The sequence below is a fragment of the Callionymus lyra genome, chromosome 4, assembly GCF_982586985.1.
Source record: "Callionymus lyra chromosome 4, fCalLyr1.hap1.1, whole genome shotgun sequence".
Taxonomy (NCBI): domain Eukaryota; kingdom Metazoa; phylum Chordata; class Actinopteri; order Syngnathiformes; family Callionymidae; genus Callionymus; species Callionymus lyra.
Window position 1 is genome coordinate 36,301,585 of NC_141821.1, and position 17,589 is coordinate 36,319,173.

General features: G+C 38.0%; 1 protein-coding gene across 3 annotated transcripts in view; it reads left to right on the plus strand.

Moving 5' to 3' along the window:
• clcn5b (Cl-/H+ antiporter 5b) overlaps positions 1-17,180 on the plus strand; it is a 33,355-nt gene extending 16,175 nt beyond the window's left edge. For all 3 annotated transcript variants that reach the window (XM_087790085.1, XM_087790084.1, XM_087790086.1), the window contains 12 exons: positions 978-1,100; positions 1,909-2,115; positions 3,598-3,678; positions 4,343-4,577; positions 4,708-4,883; positions 6,083-6,223; positions 7,446-7,632; positions 10,810-10,952; positions 12,138-12,287; positions 12,360-12,465; positions 12,779-12,995; positions 16,506-17,180. In XM_087790085.1, the coding sequence (XP_087646211.1) occupies positions 978-1,100; positions 1,909-2,115; positions 3,598-3,678; positions 4,343-4,577; positions 4,708-4,883; positions 6,083-6,223; positions 7,446-7,632; positions 10,810-10,952; positions 12,138-12,287; positions 12,360-12,465; positions 12,779-12,995; positions 16,506-16,596 (1,857 nt within the window). In that variant the 3' untranslated portion in view covers positions 16,597-17,180. The remainder of the gene's footprint in view (positions 1-977; positions 1,101-1,908; positions 2,116-3,597; positions 3,679-4,342; positions 4,578-4,707; positions 4,884-6,082; positions 6,224-7,445; positions 7,633-10,809; positions 10,953-12,137; positions 12,288-12,359; positions 12,466-12,778; positions 12,996-16,505) is intronic.
• Positions 17,181-17,589: the final 409 nt, after the last annotated feature.

The following is a 17,589-nucleotide window of genomic DNA, read 5'->3' on the forward strand; positions in this document are numbered from 1 at the left end:
TGAAAAACATTTCATTCTTTTTACCCTCAGTTAATTACGTGATTGTCTCAATCATGTTGCTTTATTGATAAATAAGTCAAAGTTGTCAATAAAAATGATAGGAAAAAAATGTAATTCTAGATCGCTAGAAATAAGTACTGCATGTCTACATCTGACTTAATCGATCAGCAGCGATCATTACGTCTGGGACATTAACTGAAGACAGTGATGCTGTATGTTAAGATTATATTGGCGATATACTGAGACAACAGACAAGCGTCAATTTGTACTGTATCAATCAGATATGATTGACAGTTCTTCAGTACCTTAGCGAGTCCTCAAACCCGTTATCAGCTGCCTCGACTTTACTGTCAGACTACATTAAACACACATTAATGTTATTCACACACACACACACACACACACACACACACACACACACACACACTCACACATATATATATATATATATATATATATATATATATATATATATAAAAATACAGTATAAAAGTACATATGTATATATATACAGTATATATATTTTAGAGAAATCTTCCGTTTTTTAATTTTCGGATTAACATACAATTGATTCCTCAAGTTTTTTTCTGCGAGTTCAAAAGTCCAAAATAGAAAATTAATGCAATATCCAGTTTTATTGCTGTATTTTAATGAAAAACCCCCTTATTTGGTTTCTCAAAACCTGCTGCACATATTGAAAAATAAAAAGCCCCGCTTTCTTTTTCCGATTTTCATTTCAAAATTAAAAATAGAATGAACAAACATTGTTTTCACTTTGAAACTTTCTCAAACTTTATCCGTTTTAAAGAATGTGTTAACTTGAAAAAATCCTAAACCTTTTGTAACTGTAAGCAAGTATTGGCAGACAGTGTCATTTTGAAACTCGAAAAGCCTGCTATTTCTGCGTAGTCTCGTTGAGTTTTTCTGGGTAACGATTAATGTGCTGAATTGATCTTGTTTTTTTTTTTTTTTTACAGGGAGCCCTCGCCTACGTCATTAACTACTTTTTCTACATCTCATGGGCTCTTCTGTTCGCTTTTCTTGCTGTCATTCTTGTCAGGGCGTTTGCTCCTTATGCTTGTGGATCAGGAATCCCAGAGGTAGGAACACACTCGAATATCAACAATGACACCTGGTGCTGTATATCGTTACTCTTCCCCTGTGGAAAATATTTTATCTAAAACTAAAATCGGCAAAATTATTTTATATTTAAAATGTACAGACAAAGTATGAGAAATTAAAATAAGGAATAGAAGACATCAACTGTGATCTAGTTGATATAGTTTTCCACAAATACTAAGAGAAAGAAAAGTCGAAAAAATAAGATAAAATGACTGGTCTTATATCTACTGTATACATATATGTGTATGTATATATTCTGTATATATATAGTAGATAATATTTCCTTGAGCAAGCCCTTTTTTTTGTTCATGCAGTTTGGCTTAGTTTGATCTAAGTCTGTTTCTGCTTCTCTGTGGACGTGTAAAGCCAGAGCAAATCTAACTAAGCTCTGTGTTATCCGCACTAATTCACTGAATAAGAAATATATATAAATAAATATATCTGAGTGTACAGTGCACATAAATGAAACCCCTCCCTTTATACAGTGATCCCCCCGCTCATAAATGCAGACTAGATTCTGTGAATTGTAAATCATTTTCTCGTTACTCTCGGGTTAGAGGAAGGGCAGGAAGCCTACGCAGACGAGAGGTTTTCACAAATTTGAAAGAAAAATGACACTCGACACTTTCACTGCTTTCTTCAGTCAACATAGTCTCTGAGTTAGAACATTAAAACTGATCCCTCAAAGTCGTTTGAAGCAAACACGGGTGACCCTGTGCACACACATTCGGAAACACCCACATAAAGTACTACAAACACTCTCTCCGTCTCTCTCCCTCCCCGCAGATCAAAACCATCCTGAGTGGTTTCATCATTCGAGGCTACTTAGGAAAATGGACCCTCATTATAAAGACCATAACTCTGGTTCTAGCCGTCTCATCCGGCCTCAGTTTAGGAAAAGAAGGCCCTCTGGTGCATGTGGCCTGCTGCTGCGCCAACATCCTGTGTCACCTCTTCACCAAATACCGCAAAAATGAAGCCAAGCGGCGCGAGGTGAGTTCAGAGCCAGCTGGATTAATGTGATAAATAATGAGGGATTTGATTTGATGGTTCTGGATTACGTGTTCTGCTCTCTGGCTGATTCGATGAGACGGATCCGTCCGAGAGTCGAGGTTCTGGTACTGTGTCTGTTTGTTTTTATGGGCTCTGAGTTCAGTTCAAATTTCTTTTTCTAATTGCTTTGAAATTGGAAACATAAAAAACTTGATGGAAACAATAGAAGGAAAAAGAAAATGGTGTAAATTAAAACCTGTTGATGGACACTGGTACTGTAGACAGCTTTATCCGCACGCAACTTGACGAATCTCGGGTGGAGCCACCTTTTTTATTATGAAGTCATTTTCAGATGGAACTTCATGTCCCGGTCAGTCAACATTTTTATTATAGCTGCTATTTGTGGCCATAATATGTTCATCATTGAGTTAAGACTGTTCTGGAATTTGGACTTATTTAAGCAAAAATGAAACTTTACATGTTTTTAGAGCACATATATACTTTGTCAGTATTGGGCTACATTACTGTGGGAGGTCCATGTGGACCCAGCAGTTTTTGGTCGACTGACGTAGTAAACACAATATTAAAACACAATCAAGTGCGTCGTTATCATTTATTTGTTTCCATTGGAGTTTTTAAGTTCCGATGTTTTGTTTAAATCCATAAATGCATCCCATTTCTACATTATTCCTTCTAACAATAATTAATCTAGGATTAATTTGTAGAAAATGTTGAATTAAAACAAAATCATGTAATTGTTATTGGAAACATTTTTCTGATAAAACTGCTAAACATAAACAACCCAGGTTGAAGTCCTTTATAAAAGGGCTGTTTTGATGAAATCCATCTGTCATCTGAGGTTTTCTGAGGTAGAGTAGAAGAGGGGTGGAAACAAAGAGTATAGGTAAGCTAATGGGAAACATTCGGTTTTAAAGTGGGGCGGCATTGCAAAAGGTTGCAGTTCATCAAGTGTCCACTTGAGGCTCAGTCACGTGCAAACCCATTTTTACAAGGATTTAACACTAAAATATTTACTTCTTTGTTTCTTAAACAGTTATTTCAACAGAAGCAGATAACATACGTGTGGGAGATGTTTTTTATTATTATATTCCCATTTACAAGTTTTTAAGTAAATATGTATAATACGTAGTAAGGTTTTTGACTTGACTGACAGGTGAGTATATATATATATATTAATCTCAGTAGCCTGAAATAAATGAAATCACTTTTCAGCCAAAGGGTTCAAATTGGCTTCAAAACAGTATCAAGACAGAGACGTCGCCCATACTTCGTTTTATATAACCTATGCGTTATACTTCCACAAGTTCAATTCTTCTCATTTACTTCACCATAAATCTCACCAAGACTTGTGTTACTGCACAGGAGACGTTTACTTTGCAGCCCCCGATGTGATGAAAAAGTGTTTCAGTTGAAAATAATGTGATTATTAACATTCACAAATTTTTCCTTTTTTGTCTGTAGGTTTTATCAGCAGCAGCAGCCGTTGGTGTCTCGGTGGCTTTTGGGGCTCCAATAGGAGGAGTTTTGTTCAGCTTAGAAGAGGTACACATGTTTACAAATCTATACAATTGTTCTATAAAAAAAGTGTTTATTTTCTTTTAAATCAAAGTAAGATGCTTGTACCACACCTGTGGTTTAATTTGGTCCAAATCAAGTCCTTTTTTCTGTGAAAACATGGGATGATGTAGGCTTCAGATGAGACAATAACTCAACTTTTCTCAAAACCTTTAGATACACAGTTTTTATGTTTGCATCATAAACGAATATAGTGTTTGTTGTAATAATATGAATGTAATCTGGCAACAATTTAGCCAATAAAGCCCTTCTCAGCTCTGGTTTTTTTATTGTCCTGTCACTGCTGGACATCTATTGCTTTAACTTGTTATTATCTCTGCAAGGAAACAATGTTTTTCTCATCCTGCTGGCAACATTTTCTGAACTGATTTTAAATGTTGATGACCTGATGAGGAGCTGATTACATTCTTTGGTGTTTCAATGACGATTCTCTCGAACCAACCTGATCACCAGCATTTTACTCCTAGTCTAACTTTTCAATTGCAAAAAAAAGTATCTAATTATATATATTTTTAAATGTTTATGTGTTACATAAAGACATATTTATCTAGGAATGCTTTTGTAGTTGTATTTAAGACATTCTGTCCAATAAGATTTGGATTGTAAACATTTGTTTTCATTCCTTTGTCAGGTCAGTTACTACTTCCCCCTAAAAACTCTGTGGCGCTCTTTCTTTGCCGCCCTGGTCGCCGCCTTCACTCTTCGCTCCATCAACCCCTTTGGCAACAGTCGCCTGGTGTTGTTCTACGTGGAGTTTCACGCTCCTTGGCATTTGGTAGAGTTGGCCCCGTTCATACTGTTGGGAATCTTTGGTGGTCTCTGGGGGGCGCTGTTCATCAGGGCCAACATCGCCTGGTGCAGGAGACGTAAGTAGTGATTTTTATTTAACTATTATCAATCTTTATAAAATGATTAATTATGTTGGAAATGTTTTCATTTTTTTCATTTTGTTTTTGCACAAGCACATCCCTTCATCTGCTATTATATGAATTCTAGGAAAAACCACGATTCTGGGCCATTACCCCGTCATCGAGGTGCTGGTGGTCACTGCTCTGACTGCCATCATATCCTATCCAAACAGCTACACCAGGATGAGTGGAGCGGAGCTCATATCTGAGCTGTTCAATGACTGCTCCGTGTTGGACTCCTCTCAGCTCTGTGGTTATAAACAGGTTTGTAATGTTTCTTTTTTACTCTTTAACATCAGTAATCAGTCTTAGATGCTAGTCGACCCACACATTAAGATAAATAATAATAATAATAAGTTTCATAATTTAATAATATTCCACTTTTCTGTTGGTTAAACTTTGTATTTTTAAACTCCATATAAGATCAAAGAGATGGTTAGCTTCTGCACTAGTCAGTGTTGAACCCTGTGCATGCAAAAGAAATTCATTTGATAAAACTGCTCGCCTGCACATATCTTGCAGGATGCTGAGACTTGTTTGAATTTCTAATATGACTTTAGGTGAACCTAATATTCAAAATCCAACTTAAGCCTGATGATAATAAAGGCCTGTCCAGTCCAACGATGTGCAAACAAGAGTCGCATTAGATCGGAGATTTGAGCAAAGGTTAGAAAAATGGAAGCCGCTTAGAAGGTGCTGATGTTGATCTCGCACTGTCAAGACATTCTTACACCTGCAGCACAATACAGATTGATCTGAGCTATTTTGAAAAATCACCTTTTGATGTTGGAGAAGGATATTACTGAAAGCTTCTGGCTCAATATGTTCTCATACTGTCCCCTTCAACTCCCCTGCTAGAGATATTGGACTTTCATAGTGTCTCCCTAACGTGTGTATATATTTGGATATTGTGTTTGGAGGCCATATAGACACACCTTTATATAAACTTTAAAGGGCAACTAATGTGAAAACTTTTCTTGAGTCTTCCTCTCCAAGATGCAGTAAGTCTCTCAACATGACCATGCTTTGAAGTTATTAAGTCCGCTATGACATTATAATGGTTTAACCGCTCTTCCAGCCAGCAGGGATCACATCTCGCTTTATTAAGAAGTGGTGGGATTTATGACATTTGGTGTCAAGCCTCCATGACCAATCACAGCAGAGTAGGTGCGGTTATGTTAAATGAGATTTCACCTCCAGAAAAACTAAGCATTTTCTGTCGGTGAGGCTCAAGTACATTTTCTAATGTAACTATTTCACTGAAAAGAGAGTTTTGTACAAACAGACACTGATGAGTACAATAGAGAGAGGTTGGTTAATTTAAGAGACACTTAAATTAACGCATGAGTTGCCCTTTAATGTCTGATTTAATTGTAAGGATCATTTTTTCATGCTGTGTATTTCTCTCCTGTTGTGTTAATTCTCCTCTCGTATGTTTGCCCTCGCCCACACATGTATTCCAGCCAGCTAACGTATCAGAAACTGGTGCAGGTAACAGCTTGGCAGACCGGCCGGCAGGGAAAGGCCTCTACACCGCCTTGTGGCAGCTCTCCCTGGCTTTAATCTTCAAGATGATGATCACCGTGGTCACCTTCGGTATGAAGGTTAGTCAATGCATTTTCGACTTCAGCATTCCGACATCATTTCTTCCAACGTAACTGCTGGTGTGAACACACCCCACTGACACACAAGGACAGCTGTCTTTAATGCATTTTGTCTACACTGTTTTATTCACTTACTCACTCTATTACTCATTTTCCCCGTGTTGCATTGCAGATGTCATGAAATAGAGATGTTGTTGTCCCTGGTGTGTGCTGAGTCAGTTTACCATTACTCACGATCATGTGGCTCAGTCTGGACTGAAAACTGCTTGTGGCTTTAGTTGACGAAATGATTAGGAGTCACAAAAAGTCATTATCTGCTCGTTAGCAGCTCACCCACACAGCAATTTCAAAGGTGATAGATTTCAAGGTTTTCTTAAAAAAAAATAGTCTTAAGTCGACACCAGTTTAGTGTAATTCAACTATGTGATAGTTAATCCATTAAAAGATCTTGTGTTAATCCGAATAATTAAAAGTAAGCATCAACAATATTTTTATATCAACACAGTCAAGAGTCAGTTCAACACCTAAAATTGTAAATATCCAAATAAACTCTGTAATGTTTTCAGACAAAGAACCTTGCTCATGGACAGACGCATCTCCTTGATGTTAAATGTTAAATCTCTTTCTCATATTTGAAATTTCCCTCACATGTATATCCACTTTATCTTACATGCTTCCAATGATGTCACTTTAAGTTTTCCATAATGCCAATTAGATAATATGAAATGAGATGTAAAATAGAATACTTTAAAACAGTGACTGTGGGATTGGCTAATATATTTAGGTGAATAATATTAACATGTTTTTTTTCGTGTCTACCTGGTTGGCCTGAAGGCAAGTTATTTATTGGTCGACATTAGTGTTAGTGGAATTATTAAGAGTGGTAGTGTAAACCCCATCAAGAGTAGTTTAGGAGAGTTAATCCGATTAACTCTGTAAATTTGGATTTAATTCTTGGAGACTCAATATCTTGTGTAATTGTACTCAAACACTTAGTATTAGCATTTATTTCCTTCAACATTACTAATATTGTAAGTCTCTGTATTATTGGTGACCTCAATAATTTCAGTAATTGATCTTATCTTGAACATAAGCATCTATAAAGGTCACAATATCCCATTGATCTATATTGATATGAGAAAACCAACCGACAGGAAAATGATTTGGCCCCGGAACAGATGTCAAAGACTAAATACAAATATATGTTTTTGTGGCGTCACAGGTTCCCTCAGGTCTGTTCATTCCTAGCATGGCTGTAGGAGCGATTGCTGGCAGGTTGCTGGGTGTTGCGGTGGAGCAGCTGGCCTACTACAACCACGACTCCTTCATATTCAAAGGCTGGTGCTCACCAGGAGCAGACTGCATCACGCCAGGCCTCTACGCCATGGTCGGTGCTGCCGCTTGTTTAGGTGAGAAGGAGTTCTTATAAAGGAGATCAGGGGACGACAAGAGATCTTTTCTTTAATAAAGCTGAATAATGACGATGGAGGTTTAACCTTTATCTTAAAATGTTCAAATACATTATATTTATAACTATATTTGTTGCATTGAAACACAGTCTTTGATTGAAAATGTTTTTTTTAATTGAATTGCACATTTCTTTTGATTGTTGAACATTTAAAAAAAAAAAATTCTTATTACAGCGAGGGTCAAGTGGCAAAATAAGTTTAAACAGTTTCCGGTCAATTAACTTGGATAACAATTTGGTTTAATAAATACAGCTAATTTCAATTTTATGAATGAACAATGAACTGGAATCATCCTTATACATTTCAATGGTACTAAATGACAAAAGAAAATGGTTAAAAAGAAGTCCAATACGTAAAAAGCATAAACGTAACACGCTCCAGTTTTTTACTTATCAAAGATGCTTTGATGCTTTACGTCTATAACATTTCAGTTCTTCCATCAAGGCCTTAATAAACCTGGTGCAGAAACAAGTTGCTCTGCTTCCTCACACTCTTTTTTGTTGAAGTTAAAATACACCAGCAGCGGCTTGCCTGCCTCCAAACCTAGATGCCAGGCTTGTCTGGCCAGCAGATACGGTCTAGAAAGAGTTCTTTGTTTGAGAAATATGTTAGCAATATATTCAGGTTCCACTAAACCAATCGGATTATGGCGTGTTAGTCATGATGACCTCTATATGTCGCTTTCAATCTGTGCTTCCAGGATTCACTTACCACTCTGATCTCATCAGACTCACAGTTTTATTCGCACTATAATTTGTAGCTCAGGACTTCCTCTCGTGGAGAACGGCAAGCTTCCATTTCTCCTGCTTCGAGTTGAACTGTAGCTGTCATATGTGATGTTTGGTGAAAGCGTCCAGAAGTCCAGATCTTTTCAAACTTTCAATTTAGTTAGAAGTTTTTGGCTTCCTTTCAGTGGTCCTTGATTCTTCAGCGACACAAACTAGCATCTGAGGCAGGACTGCTGTGATGAGTCTCCAGCACAACATCAACACTTTGATTTATTGCACTGGCAAGGCTGTAGGAGAGTTCACAGAAAACAAGTCAGTCTTTTTAATTATTTGTGGACATTTTCTTTTTCCCTTGGAAGCTAGATTAGGGAATCTTGCTTAATTCTCTTTACACTCTGTCATGGTCAGGATGGAGGTTCTTTCATTGGACATGCCATTCTTTGATCCCCAAAAAATACATATATATATATATATATACAGTGGCGACTGGTGAACAATATTCTAGGTGGGGCTCTTTTCCAGTACATACCATTAAAATAATTAGTCGAATAGTCTTATATTAAACTAAAACAATATTAATTACAGGTGGAAATCATCAATAATGATTTATAATTTTTACTATGCTCCTTGTTTATATACAAATTAAAACACATTTAATTATACTCTGACATGCATCATACAAAATTAACCAAATTATTTAAAAACTAAAGGAAAACTAACAACCTGTCCTCTACACCAGGATATATGATGCACTTTTTACAAACTTATCACAAACGGACACAAAGTCACTGCAAATAAATAATAATAATAATTTTTAAAAAAGCTTGTAAAATAAAAATATTAAGAGGGGGGATCGAACCGGCAGTTAAAAAATGGTGGCGCTAATAATTGAGCTAAACAAGCTAGTGACACAATAGAAACATGCAACCTTATGTAATCAACTAACCTGGTCCCTTTTCCAGAATGTGTCCTCACTGAAGGGCTCTTTGAAAAGGGACCCCAGCTAGACCAATGATAGATCAATGCAAATATAGTTCTCTTCAGGACATTGATGAGTTTAAAGGGAGATCTTATTTTTGTGTCAAGTCCTGCTTTAAATGGTTATAAAAACATGTATTGCAATTTCATGCAGGAAACCTAGTATGACATGTGTTGTATTCAGATTTCTAGGATGGAGTTCATCACCATTTTTTTTGCCACATTTTTCTGTTGATCAAGATGCTCATATTTTGTGTCCATCTCTCCCTCGTCTTCATCACCTCCTTCACACCGTTCTGTCTCCAGCTGGACTTTACCAGCCTCTTATTCTCTTACAAATCTTGAAAATGTGGAAAATCTGATGTATGGAGAAACTTCAAATAAACTTTTCAAATAATTAAGATGTATATATTGAGTGTTTGCAATAGTTTATTGAGGCAAAGGTGATAATCTAAGAGCGTTTCAATAATACACTTCATTGAGGTAGATTTAAAATACAGTTTTAATAATCAATATTGATGTTTATGCCTCCCTGGTTATAAAACCAATATACATTTTCTATATAATTGTTATATGCAAGATAAGTAACTTGATGGTCCAAACAAAAGCAGAACATATGTTCTCCATAACAAGTGTTAAGCTGATCAAATGAATGAGAAAGTAGTCCATTATTGTGAGTGAGATAAACTAAGCTGTGTTTTATGTGTGGAAGCTCAAGAGCTTATTAAATACAATACGTCAAAAGACCTGTTAGATGTGCTGAAATGATGAGTGTTGGCCCATCGAAAACACATGGACATTAGAAAAGTTGTCAAGTCATTTGAAAACCATTTTAAGAAGATTCAGAGGAAAAAAAGAAAATAATGTTGCATGGGTTTCTTCTCACTCTCGCTGCGTGCAATGGGGTGGCTCATCTAAAGTTTAATCAGGTTAAAATGAGTGAGATTATCATCTGCAGACGGGGAACAGAGAGCGAAGAAGACAATCATGACCACCTACTGCTTCACAACTCTATTAGACGTTCACACACATGCCAGAATAATCTGTGATATGTGAAGATATACGTGTTAAAAAGAATGGGAAAACATGTTTAAGCGGGTGTTAAAGGTAGAACACATTTTTTTAAATGTAAAATCTATAAATCTTTGAAATAACTATGTTTATCTGCATTTTTCGTTGCTTATCTAGTTGTTATAATCAAAATGTCATGTTAAATTGTGAAACTATTTTAATCTTGTATTTCCTGACTCCACAGTCTGTTCATTGTGGTGTTTATGGTGAACCCACTTCCTTGTTCAATCCAAAAAGCTAATCATTGACTAGAACTTTCCAGTCATTCTTCACAGTGTTTTATTTTATCATTTAACTCTTTTTCATACTTCAAACTTTTTGTGTTTTCCCCTCTTTCAAGGTGGCGTGACTCGCATGACGATATCACTGGTGGTCATCATGTTCGAGCTGACTGGAGGTCTGGAGTATATTGTCCCCCTCATGGCTGCAACCATGACCAGCAAGTGGGTGGCGGACGCCTTTGGGAGAGAAGGAATCTATGAGGTGAACCTGAAAAAATGTTCTCACTCATCTTCACATGAATCACCAACACCACTTTAATGTTGCTGGAGAGTTTCCTGCTATGTTGGTGGCCAGTAACTCGAGCGACACAAAGCATTTTAGACTCTTAAATTTGTGAACTTTCTTTGCCTTGATCTATTTTGTAAATTACATTTTTTTTTAAGAAAATCTGTTTTCAATCATTTATATCTTCATCGCCATGGCAAAATTGCTTTAATAGAAGAATAGGCAGTTACACTTTCTTTGAGCCAAAAGGAATCTTGAATTGATTGGAAAATAAATCTAAAATTAATCTAAACAACATTGCTAATTGATTGTGTATTATTTAATTTACATTTAAAAACATCCACCATATGAATCCTTAAAAAAAGGTTTTAAACTCATGTATTGAAACAGGTTACGACGGAAACAATTCCCGTACAAAAACAAAGTTAAAGTTATGTTATTTACAAAGCTGTCATGACGCATATTATCCACAATCGGATTCATTACCTCATCAGTATCCATCCTTCATTCATGGAAGTCTGGAAACAGAAAATTCGTCCAACTGCTAGAAACCAGGACATGGCAACTTTTGCGACGTTTGGCGAGTGCTCATGGGAAATGTGGTCTCCCTTATTACCACTTTAGTCCACTGGCGTTGCTCGACTAAAATTCGCAAAGAGCTGCTTTAAATAAACAAAATATAAATAAGGTAATGATTTTAAATGGTAAAAGTTTATTTTGACATACTCTGAAAGCAGGACAAAAAAAAAAGACTTTTCAAAGAATGTATTAAAAAAATGAATTTGAGTTTAACTTGAACTATGAATATATTTTTTTACACTATTCAATTTATTTGTTTAATAGCTGTTATATTTTTTAATTTGATCAGCTTATATTCCGTCAAATGGCCACACATAGTTCAGGTCTACTGAAAAACAATAGTGAACAGTGACTTTTATTTCCTCCCATTTTTGACTCTATTTTATTGGTCTTTGATAATTAAAAACATATTTCTTTTCTTTCCCAGAATTATTTTGGTTGTATTAGTGGGAGTCATTTTTTGTTAAGCGCAATATATTAATATCTCTATATTATTTTTACATCTTTTTAAAAAGTCTTTTGTTGTCATTTGTCATCGCTGTGTCTATGATCAAGCCATGTTCCATCTGACACTGTTCTCAGGCTCACATCCGGCTCAATGGTTACCCCTTTTTGGAACCCAAAGAAGAGTTCGACCACAGCAGCCTGGCAGTGGACGTGATGAGACCCCGGAGGTCTGACCCCGCCCTGGCCGTGCTGACACAGGAGGGCATGACGGTGGAGGAGGTGGAGGTACAGCTCCAGACGGGGAAGTTGAAGTTTGTTAATCTCACGATTAAATGCGTCTTTGGTTTGAATCCCCAGACGTTGGTGGAGAACACACACTTCAGTGGCTTCCCAGTGGTGGTCTCTCAGGAGTCACAGCGGCTCGTGGGCTTCGTGCTCAGGAGAGATCTAATCATATCCATAGGTCAGTCCTGGTGTGACTCTTGACAGGTCACACTTCAGATGAGGAAATATGTTAAGCATGTCTGGTTTACAGTTAAAATGTCAGATTTAGACGGAAAGAAAAGTATTCCTAATTTAAGTGGGGGACAAATATCTTAACGGTGGGGTAACTGTTCCTCAATACCTTTTGAAATGTATTGTAATGTAAATTAAATGTAAGCTAATTCAAGTTGTATTTATCCAGCAACAATTTATTCTAGCATAAGTGAGATCTTGGACTTAAAATGTCCCAAATATAAATGACAAATCTTCCAGATATTTACTAATCTTTTCAGACAACGCCCGTAAACATCAGGAGGGTGTCGTCAGCACGTCTCAGGTGGTGTTCACTGAGCACGCTCCGGTCCAGGCTCCCGAGGCTCCTCCCCCTCTCCGTCTCAGGGGCATCATGGACCTGAGTCCTTTCACGGTCACTGACCACACGCCCATGGACATCACCGTGGATATATTCAGGAAGCTGGGCCTTCGTCAGTGTCTGGTCACACATAACGGGTGAGAGTTGGTCATAATGAACGTCCATGTGTTTGGAGAACGTTTAGCTCAGAAACATCATGTCTTCATTTCATCAGCAGGTCAAGTTTGTCGTTCATTCATTCGAAGAGTAAAATCCTAACTGTTTGTTTTCAGAACCAGAAGAGACTAAAGTAGCATTTTATGTTATTTATGTGTCTTTCTGACAAATAATCTCTAAATGAAGAGGATTTATGAGTCAGTGTATTAAAAATAGTACCAACAAACAAGGTGCAGTTGAACTTTAGCCGCACTCTCTCTCTCTATTTTCCCCCCTTCTCCTTTCTTTCTCTTCTTTGTCTTTTCTCTTTCATCTCTCTCTCCTTTCTTTTTATATCTTTCTCTCTTTATATCTTATCTATCTCTCTCATTTTCTGTGTATCCCCTCTTTTTCTTTATCTCGCTCTCTACCCTTTGCACCACAGTCTGTCTTCTTTTTTCGTCTCTCTCTCTCTCTCTCTCTACTGCTCTTACTTTCTCTTTACCTCCCCCTCTATCTCTTTCTTACTCTATCCTCTGTGCTGGCAGCAAAGTCAGGAAATTCTCATGAGACGTGTGGTTTCTTATATCAAACTTAAATATGTACTCAAACGTGGTAGCATATGTCCATGACTACTCTAAACCAGGGGTCACCAACAATGGGGCAACAAGAAAGGATACGCACACGCTAACTGGTGACCTCGGGGCCATGTAGCTGACCCCTGCTCTAAAGATTTAGATGAACAGAGAATAAAACTTGATCCGTAAATGAAAATTAAAAATGTCACTCAGGGATTCATAAAACATCCTAAAATCCTGCTGAGCATCTACGCCGACGGCAATAGAAGACGGCTGAATCGAATCAGATCTTCTTGAGAAACTCTTTCTGTCAGAATATAAGAAACATCCTGGTGTTTTCTGTCATATTCAATGCAAGATAATACGGTCACAACGGTGGTTTAGATTGAGATGCGTTGTATTGCAGCCTGTAGATCTAAACCAGATTTATGTTGGTGTATCCCTGCTGCTGTGGTCACAGCTCTGATAAGAATCGATTGTAAGCTTTGACGGTCACACTTCTGTCTCAGAAGTTAGGTTATTTTCCTTTCTGTTTCCATTTAAAAACAAATACCATCTGCACTTTTATAGAAGCAAGTTGTTTTATAGAAATATTGTATCGTAGCTGTGACTGATTTAACTGAAGAGAAGAGTAGCATGCAACTAATGAAGATGGAAGTCAATGGCTTGTACGATCAATATGTTCAGATGACAGAGGAATAGTGTGAGTGAATGAGTTAGAAGATCAAAGGCACCACACAGCAAACTACTTAACGTTTTTGGCAAATGCATAAATAATACATACCATAGCAGACTTTAAATTCTTCCTTCCGAATGTAATGACAGCAGCAGCACCTGGAGACACTTAGGGAGGTGAAGCAAGAAGATGGATCACTGTGCTTTATATCCTTCACACGTAAAAGCTTCTGACCAATCACAGAGCGACAAACGGAGACATTCGAGTTGGTGTCATTGATGGTGTTTTATTAATCCAAGGTGCTGTGTCAGCATTTTCTGCAACTTGTTAAGTGGAAACGTATTCTAGAACTCAACTCATGCAAGTCATTTCAAGGATGTACATCGGGCCTGATCTGTCCGACTCTGGTTGGCAAATATCAAAAAGCCTTGAAACAGATTCAGCTACTGGAGTCAGTGAAAGAGCCCAGAGAAGGGAGACACTTGATTCATTGAAGACGGGAGTCGAATTATAGAACACCTGGTACGGTCTGATGGTACAGTAGATGAAAGTTAGAGAACAAGAGCTTTGGATCGAAAAGTACAATCTTCAAATTAATCCCAACCCTTAGTCGACATGAGGGTGAGTAGAAATTGAGTGAATTTTTAATTTTTAAGTTAACTATCACTTTAATACAAACTGGTTTTCAATCGCCGGTCTTTTGCTCACTCCCCCTCAGTAAACTCATCATAGCCTCCCATACGTATCATTGAAAAAGTCTTGTCCTGGTGTGAGGGTGTTGCAGAAGTGCCCAGAACTTTATGTAGACTAAGTACTTTAGAAGCTGTTTGAATGTTCCTCTTAGTATAAACCCTCAAAGAGTTACAGCAATTTGAAATATGCATATTATATCCTAATCATGAATCATCAGTAGAAGTTAGATACAAATTTATACTAAACCTTAGTTCTTTATCCCCTTTTAAATTGGCTGTCAATGATACCATCTATTTCTAAAACGATGCTTTCAACTTATCTGAACGTAATTGCCATCGTCACTTGTGTTTGTCCATAAAAACTTGTTTGGTTGTTTTCTTCCTGCTTACATGTTTCCACTGAAGCCTGAAGGTTATTTGTCCAAATGATGAAGTTTGTTCCCTTGACTGATGCCTTCCAGCAAAATTTAATTGAGCTTGAGAACGGAGGTCTTTCCCTTCCATGATCAGATCAGAGGGTGGAGAAACCGCTGCCGACAGACACGATGCTAGCAGCAGGACACGTTTTCCTCAGATGCTTCGGTCCTGGAATATCTTTGACGAATCAGTCAAATTCCCAGCAGACGGGAAGAATGATCGGGTCAAAGCTTAAGGCTAAATAACGTCTGTTTTCCAGTGCTCGACAAGATTATTGCGTCCCAAAAACAGTCTTAGAACCTGGTGAGTCAGACCCTGACTGGGACTTTTGGAGGTCCCAGATGCACAGTTTGCAGACCTTGAGGCTATTTGAAGCTTGTCTAGTGTCTCTGTGGTGAAGAGTAGCTGATAGCTCCATCACAGGCTGATGTTGTTGCTAGTTCAGAGTCTGAGTCAGCAGTTCTGTTTTCAAGGTTGACCTGAGACATGTTGTTGTCTTTTATTTTCCATGTGATGACAGGAATTCTTGTAAAAATGTTGACTTAAAATAACAACCCACAACCAAGGGCCACAAAGTCTATCTGATTACCGTATTTGTCATACTATGAGGCGCACCAGATCATAATGTGTCACTGATAGCGTTGAGTTTGAAATCCGCCTCGTTTAACTTCCTAGCACAGTTGCTATTTTTGGGGTCCTTGTGCACGCACTGATATTTTCGGGAAGCAAAGTACCTACTACATATTAGTCCACGAGGATATGTTATGTTACTTCACAGGACTGTGTTGTATTACTTTGCGAGGGTCTGTACTCAGCTAGCAAAGTAATACAACGGACCCTTGCAAAATAATACTATGGACCCTCGCAAAGTTATTCTTTATCTGATCCTAATGGAGAAATGAAACAGAGCCCCGCACGGTTACACTACGGAGCCCTGCGGTGTTACAATTCGGGGCCTGCGGTGCAGCTTCGTGTCTTACCAAAGTTGTACCCAGCATTTTGAGGATTTCTAAAAACATGATCTAATTCTCTTTTGAATCTCTTAGCTTCTGATAAATCTGAGTCATGCTGTCGAGATGTATCGACGTCTGCTCTCTGACAAGTCTGACAGGAAGAGCTGAGTTTCTTTCTTTCTCTCTGTGTTATCAGGCGTCTGCTGGGAATCATCACCAAGAAGGACATTCTCAAACACATGGCCCAAATCGCGCACCGAGACCCCGATTCCATCCTCTTCAACTGACCGCTCCGTCAACTTGTCCGTTTGGATGAAAAAAGGCACCTTTACCTCTGAAGAGCTACATTTGCACATGACATTAGAACAATGGTGTTTTTGTAAGACTGCTGTGAGTCATCCTTTGCTGTCCACACTCTCGCCCGAAGGGATGAACGCTGAAGAATTTGACCCGGTTGGTGGAGAAAGTCATAAGATTGGAAGCTTCTCTCCACAGGCCCAGGCTGGAGGGCTGCTGTGGGACAGGTAATCCTCTGACGCTAACTGACTGTGAGGAAGAGAAGGAGGGTTGAAGACGTAAAGGGATGTATGGGGAGGTCTGTGCTCTTAGAGCGAGTCCAGACCTGGCTGGATTGATGGATGCCTCAGAACCTTCTCCTTCTGTTGGACAGCTTCTTTAGCTTCAGGGGCAAAAAATACAGTGTGAGAAACACTCGCATACACTCCGTCATGTTCATCAAAGATGCTTCTCTCCCGCCATCTTTGGGAGGTCCTGCTTGACCATGTGAACGCTACCATTCGACACATGAAGGTACAATAATTTTGTATAAAAATGAAGAGATTGTCCCACTAAATTATTTCATTGACCCACATGTATGGTCTTGTGTTCTTCATTTCAAACATAACAATCAATCGCGGCAAATTAATATTGATTTAACTTTAACCATCATACCCACCCAAAACCACACACATTGAACTGCAGTATTACAGATGGATGACTTTGTTCTCCAACCGTCAGTCGAGATCAAGGTAAGCGTACGACAGCTTCTATCCTTCATATCAGTAAACTAATTTTTCTTTTCATTCCTTGCTGAACTGCTGTAAGTCTGTTCATGATTACAATCATCTGGATGATATTAATGCTTTTTATTTAAAGGTGCTATTTTAGACACTCAAAGGCATCTATGACCGGCAACATAGGGCATGAGGTGTGGGACACCCTGGAAAGGTCACTTATAAGTCCATTTTATGTAGACCAAACTCATGACCACGCCAGTTGAT